The sequence below is a fragment of the Pleuronectes platessa genome, chromosome 3 (assembly GCF_947347685.1).
Source record: "Pleuronectes platessa chromosome 3, fPlePla1.1, whole genome shotgun sequence".
In the NCBI taxonomy this organism is placed as follows: domain Eukaryota; kingdom Metazoa; phylum Chordata; class Actinopteri; order Pleuronectiformes; family Pleuronectidae; genus Pleuronectes; species Pleuronectes platessa.
The window spans coordinates 742337-748725 of record NC_070628.1 but is presented as its reverse complement, the minus strand read 5'-3'; the positions used below and the strand labels follow the sequence as shown (position 1 = coordinate 748725).

The 6389-nt window shown below is 45.8% G+C and overlaps 1 protein-coding gene across 1 annotated transcript; it reads right to left on the bottom strand.

Moving 5' to 3' along the window:
• Nucleotides 1–723: 723 nt before the first annotated feature.
• On the bottom strand, nt 724–5200 carry LOC128437458 (NLR family CARD domain-containing protein 3-like). The gene is made up of 3 exons (XM_053419628.1): nt 3425–5200; nt 2715–2888; nt 724–2334 (listed from the first exon to the last, which is right to left on the bottom strand). The coding sequence occupies exon 1, from the start codon at nt 4853–4855 to the stop codon at nt 3833–3835; it is 1023 nt and encodes a 340-aa protein (XP_053275603.1). The 5' UTR covers nt 4856–5200; the 3' UTR covers nt 724–2334; nt 2715–2888; nt 3425–3832.
• Between the last annotated feature and the right edge of the window lie 1189 nt (nt 5201–6389).

The following is a 6389-nucleotide window of genomic DNA, read 5'->3' as shown; positions in this document are numbered from 1 at the left end:
CATGAAGAGATGATGGTCTCACTCTGCTGCAGAGGAAGTGGACCTCAGAGCTTCAACATCTGCTGACAGATGTGAGAGCAGCGTGTTCATGAACATGGCGTCACAGTCACATGTTACACTGACACACGTGTGTTGAGGATCATCACAAAGTCACATGATGACCTCTCCTTGGGTCATCATGTTCAAGTCACTTCCGGGCTGGAAGTGGGAGGAGCGGGAAGTGACATCATCATGTTGAGACAAGTGTCTCCACAAAATAACACAAACTGTTCAACACAACAGGCCCAACATGTCCCCTGTCTTCAGGACATCATCTCTCAGACACTTTCTGTCCCTTGTCTCTTCTGTGAACCTCCCATCATTAATTATTTCCCAACACGCAGCTGTTCCCAGAGGCTGCTACAGTCTCCCCCTGGTGGTTGTTCTGAGGTGGTGGTCGAGAACGTACAACAAGAATCTTCATCTACGTTTGTATAAAACGTCCTCGGGTCAGTTTTCTATAAAATATGGTAAAATGTTTATTAAACAGTTTCCTCAGAGACTTAAAGATGCTCTGCTCTTCATCGACTCTTCTTCATTCTGTAAATGTCTCATTCACTTTTCTTCTGCTGGTTTCCATTATGTCAAACTGGTGATTTTGTTCTTTTACCTGCACCAAGGACGAGATGTTTCCACCAGTTTGTTTGAAGAGGAAAGAAAAGCTGAGTCATGATTCCAGTGAAGTCGGTGGAAGGATGTTTATTGAGCATTAAAGCAGAGACAAGTAGAAACAGAACTTTTCTCTCTGAGATGTTTTTCTTCTCGTTACATCTGGTTTGTCACAGAGGAAATGATCCATGTGTTTGACTCATAGACTGAATATAAAGGCTTTGACTGGGATGTGCTGCTGTTATACTGCAGCGCCACCTGTGGGTCAAAAGTAGAAAAGCCACCACCGCTCTGCACCTGATGCAGAAATGAAAACGTCCCATTTTTAAGTCCAGAGTTTTGATCTTTTGTGTCAAAGACAAAACTCTGATTTTAAACTCAAAGTGATTTCAATGTGTTGAACTTTGTGTTGAACTAAATCAATTTGTGACGTGAATCCAGGAACTTTAAGATCATAAACAAACATATACACAGAATGTGGTTCTACACACATGGAGACACACTGAGGGACAAAGGTGGACAATAATAAAGACAAACTTAAACACACTGTATGTGACTCTTTACAGAGGGTTTATATATTCTGCTTGTGTTGTGTCATTTCAATAAACACATTCTTCATGTGAATAAACACAATCAGGGCAGGAAGGTTGCTGGTTTGAATCCGGTTCAGATGGGGTCTTCCTGTGTGGAGTCTGCATGTTCTCCCCGTGTTTTCTCCAGGTGCTCCGGCTTCATCTCACAAACACATGCAGATTAGGGGTTGTGTAGATTGGAGACTACACACAAGCTGCTGCTGCTTCAGCCTCTGGATCCTCAGGACACAGCTCAGCCTCCGTCCACACACACTGTCCTCTTCACACTGTCCTCTTCACACTGTCTCACTGTCTCTGAGGACACACACTGACTCTGAGGACACACACTATCTCTGAGGACACACACTGTCTCACTGTCTCTGAGGACACACACTGACATTGAGGACACACACTGTCTCACTGACTCTGAGAACACACAATGTCTCACTGTCTCTGAGGACACACACTGTCTCACTGTCTCTGAGGACACTCACTGTCTCTGAGGACACACACATGGACCTGTCTCCAGGAAGCTGAGGTCATCTGGTGTTTTGGGGACAGGATGAGTCTGGAGACATTGAGATGTTCTGGGTGAGTTAGAGATCAACTGAACCAACCAGACGTTGATTTAAACTTCCCTTATCCGTCCCTTTAAGGAGAGTGAGCACCACACAACAGTGTAGAGTCACTGTGGTCAGTGGGCGGAGCTTCTATACGGGTTGATCTCCAACTTAACCTGGAGCAGGTTAGCTGTCATCAGAAGTTACCATGGTGATGGACCTGGTTAAGAAGTGGACGAGCTTCGTAGAACTGAAAAAACTAAACCTGAAGTTAACCTGATAATCCTGCTTGGTAGCACAGACCCTGGATCTGTGATACTGACTGTGTTTAGTAACATACTGATGAAAGCAGCGTGGACTGACTCCAACCATCTACTGACCCCAGAGTCTCCAGTCGACAGGTTGGACTCTGCTGTAGATCAAGAAGCTCCTTCACTCCTGAGTCCTGCAGGTTGTTGTTACTCAGATCCAGTTCTCTCAGATGAGAGGGGTTTGACCTCAGAGCTGAAGCCAGAGAAGAACAGCTGATCTCTGACAGACTGCAGCTCATCAACCTGGATAAAGAATAAAACTGAACTGTAAATTAAACTGAGTTCATGTGTGAAAATAACAGACACATATTCATGTGAGCACAGACTCATAACATGGAAGATAAATATGAAATCAGACATGTTGGACTAAAAACTGATCCTGATTCAGTACAAATAGATTATTTGGACCCGGTCTCTGTCCTGCAGATCAGTTTAGGAAATCCAGAACTAAACTCAGTGTTTTAACAAGTAGCTGAATATTTAAAATGTCACAGATTAATTCATGAATGGATTCAAGTTATGTATGAAGAGGAATTATGTTCAATTAGAATTAAATGAGGTCAATTGGGTATAAATGCTGTTTTATAGATATGAGATCTACAAAAGTCAGTCAGTGAACTGACCTCAGAGTCTCCAGTCGACAGGTTGGACTCTGTAGAAAACCACACAGCTCCTTCACTGCTGAGTCCTGCAGGACATTTAGACTCAGATCCAGTTCTCTCAGATGAGAGGGGTTTGACCTCAGAGCTGAAGCCAGAGAAGAACAGCTGATCTCTGACAGAAAGCAGAACTTCAACCTGGATAAAGAAATATGAATATTAGAATGTGTCCTCCTGTTGTTGTGGATCGTCATCATGTCAACACAGACTCTCAACATGCTGCTGACCTCAGTCCAGTCTGTGACCTGAAGATAAATATCAGATCAGACATGTTGGACCATTGTTTCATTCATCAGCTTCTTCTCTGTGTGTTGGTCACTGAGCAGGTTTGTGTAATTAAACACTGTTTAAAGTAGGGACGGCTCCTGATGTCACTTCCTGTTTGTTTCTATACTTATCAACTGTCCAACGTGTTTCAATAAGAATGTGTCTTATTTTGAAAACCTGAGGAGGACGAGTGCTCAGCCTCAGTCCACATGTTATTTACTGACACTTTCTTAGTGATCAGGAGCAGGTGAGTGCAGGTGAATGGAGTTGATGAGGTGGACGTGACTGACAGGCTGGGTGAGTGACAGATGACTGAGGGACAGTGAGCAGAGCAGAACTGAGACAATTTAAATAAATAATGACCCAATAAGAAAGAAAGTCTGAAAAGTGAAGAAGGATTTAAGGACCTCAGAGTCTCCAGTCGACAGTTTGGACTCTCCAGTCCAGAACACAGCAGCTTCACTGAGTCCTTCAGGTTGTTGTAGCTCAGATCCAGTTCTCTCAGATGTGAGGGGTCTGACTTCAGAGCTGAGGCCACGACTTCACAGTGAGTCTCTGAGAGGAAACAATCACTGAGACTGTAATTAAAGAAAATATCAAATCTGTGAGAATTAAATCAGAAAACACAACATTCATACAAAACATGATCATGTGACCCTCACCCTGGTAAATCCCCTCTTTGTTAAAACACCTCTCACTCACACACACACACACACACACACACACACACACACACACACACACACACACACACACACACACACACACACACACACACACACTCTGATTGAACATGTTATTGATCATGTCTGGACTCACACAGCCTTCCTGCAGTTCCTCACAGCTGGGATCAGTCTCAGTCGACCCTGGTCTGATGTGTTGAACTTCTTCAGGTTCAACTCATCCAGAACCTCCTCTGACATCTGCAGCATGTAGGCCAGAGCTGAGCAGTGGATCTCAGAGAGTTTCTCCTCTGATCTGTTCTCTGAGGTCAGGAACTGTTTCATCTGCTGATGAACTGAGTGGTCGTTCATCTCAGTCAGACAGTGGAAGATGTTGATGCTTCTGTCAGGAGACATGTCATCACTCTTCATCTCCTTCAGGTTGTTGATGACTCTCTGGATGATCTCTGGATTGTTCCCTGTCCGACCCAGCAGGCCTCCTAAGACTCTCTGGATGATCTTTGGATTGTTCTCTGTCCGACCCAGCAGGCCTCCTAAGACTCTCTGGTTGGACTCCAGACTGAGGCCGTGAAGGAAGCGAACACACAGGTCCAGATGACCATTTGTACTGGTGAGGGATATCTTCATGGTTCTCTTCAGGAGGTCATCCAGGGAGAAGGTTCTGTCTGTGTTCCTATATGTTCCCAAGAAGTTCTTGAGTTCTTTTCTCTTCCTCTTGGTGTAACAGTGGAACATGTAGACTGCAGCCAGAAACTCCTGAACGCTCAGATGAACAAAGCAGTAGACTGATTTCTGGAAGATCACACACTCTCTTCTGAAGATCTCAGTACAAACTCCTGAGTACACCGAGGCCTCTGTGACATTAAGACCACACCGCTCCAGGTCTTCTTGGTAGAACATGATGTTTCCTTCCTCCAGATGTTTCAGTGCCAGCTCCCCCAGCTTCAGGAGAACGTCCCTGTCAGTCCTCGTCAGCTGCTGTGGAGTCGTCTCATGTCCCTCACCGTACTTGTTGTTCTTCCTCTTTGTCTGAACCAGCAGGAAGTGTGAGTACAGGTCAGTCAGGGTCTTGGGCAGCTCTCCTCTCTGGTCTGTGGTCAACATGTGCTCCAGAACTGTAGCACTGATCCAGCAGAAGACTGGGATCTGACACATGATGTGGAGGCTCCTGGACGTCTTGATGTGTGAGATGATTCTGCTGCACAGCTCTTCATCACTGAACCTCCTCCTGAAGTACTCCTCCTTCTGGGCCTCAGTGAAGCCTCGTACTTCTGTGACCCTGTCAACACATGCAGGAGGGATCTGATTGGCCGCCGCAGGTCTGGAGGTTATCCAGACGAGAGCCGAGGGAAGCAGATTCCCCCGGATGAGGTTTGTCAGCAGCACGTTGACTGATGACCTCTGTGTGACCTCAGACACAAGCTCCCTGTGGTTGAAGTCCAGAGAAGGTCTGCTTTCATCCAGGCCGTCAAAGATGAACAAAGGTTTACAGACAGCCAGCGACTCCGTTGGTCAGGACGACTCTGATGCTGCTCTGCTGGTCAGTGGAGGCTTTAAAGATGTCGTGGACCTTGATGGGAGTGTCCTGGAGGATCTTCATCTTGGAAGCCGTCTCAAGCTGCCTCACCTCATGTTGAGTATTAACCTCTTCACTCTGTCCCTCTGTGATGTAGAGCTCAGTGTAGATCCTGTTGAGGAGGGTTCTACTTCCTGTTTCATCACTTCCTTCAGTCACATGTTCACATCTCCTCCTCACACTGAGCTTATGTTCATCTGAAACCTCCTGCAGACCACGATCTGCTGAAAGACAAGAAACAATGTGAGAGACAGAGAATCTGAGAATCTGCTGATTGTTTTCATCAGATACAGAAAAACTACAGAAAATAAAAGCTTTTTAACTTTGTGCTTTTCTAACGATGTTAAATGTTGATGCTGTATGAAGGAACAAAATAAAACCACATGTGCTGTTGTCAGAAGTGAAGACATCAGCAGACACATGTACAGTGCTGCTCTGACCGGCTGTCTGACCTCCAGCTCCTGTTCTGGATCTTTGTCCACACTGGGGACAGGAGGAGTCTCCTGAAGAACCAGACTGGTCCAAGTATGAGGTGATGCACTGTCTGCAGAACCAGTGTCCACAGCTGGTGGAGACTGGATCCTTCAGGACGTCCTGACACGAAGCACAGCAGGACGACTGCTCCTCCTCAGAAACATGACTCCTCTTCCTCTCCCTGTGAAGACATGTCCTGATAACTCACATGTCACAGTCACAGGTTGTCATCACTTCTGTCAAGGAGGTTTTGTGTTCACCCAGTATGTTTGTGTGTTGGTTGGTTCGTTAGTGGGATTATAAAAAACAACAGACTACCAGTAAACTTGGTGGAAGGTTGTGGTCTGTGAACCAGATCGGGGGGGGGGGGGGGGGGGGGGGGTCCTCTTTCACAGACATGTTCAGAGGACTGATGTTTACCAGTGTGTGGAATTTGGTGCAGATCCAAATCCAAATGAGTCTCTGAAAGTTTAATTAAAAGTGTACGTACGCTCACCTGATCACAATGTTCTCTTTATAAATCCCAGTCCACCTGGAGACGTTCGTTCGTGGATCTGCCTCTAACTCCGCCCACTTTCCACCATAAATGGTCAAATCAAAGCACGGCACAAATATTAAATGATGCTGCTGACCAATGGG

Excerpts from the sequence above, each read along its gene's own strand:
- LOC128437458 (XM_053419628.1), bottom strand. The coding sequence starts at position 4,855 with ATGTGTCAGATCCCAGTCTTCTGCTGGATCAGTGCTACAGTTCTGGAG.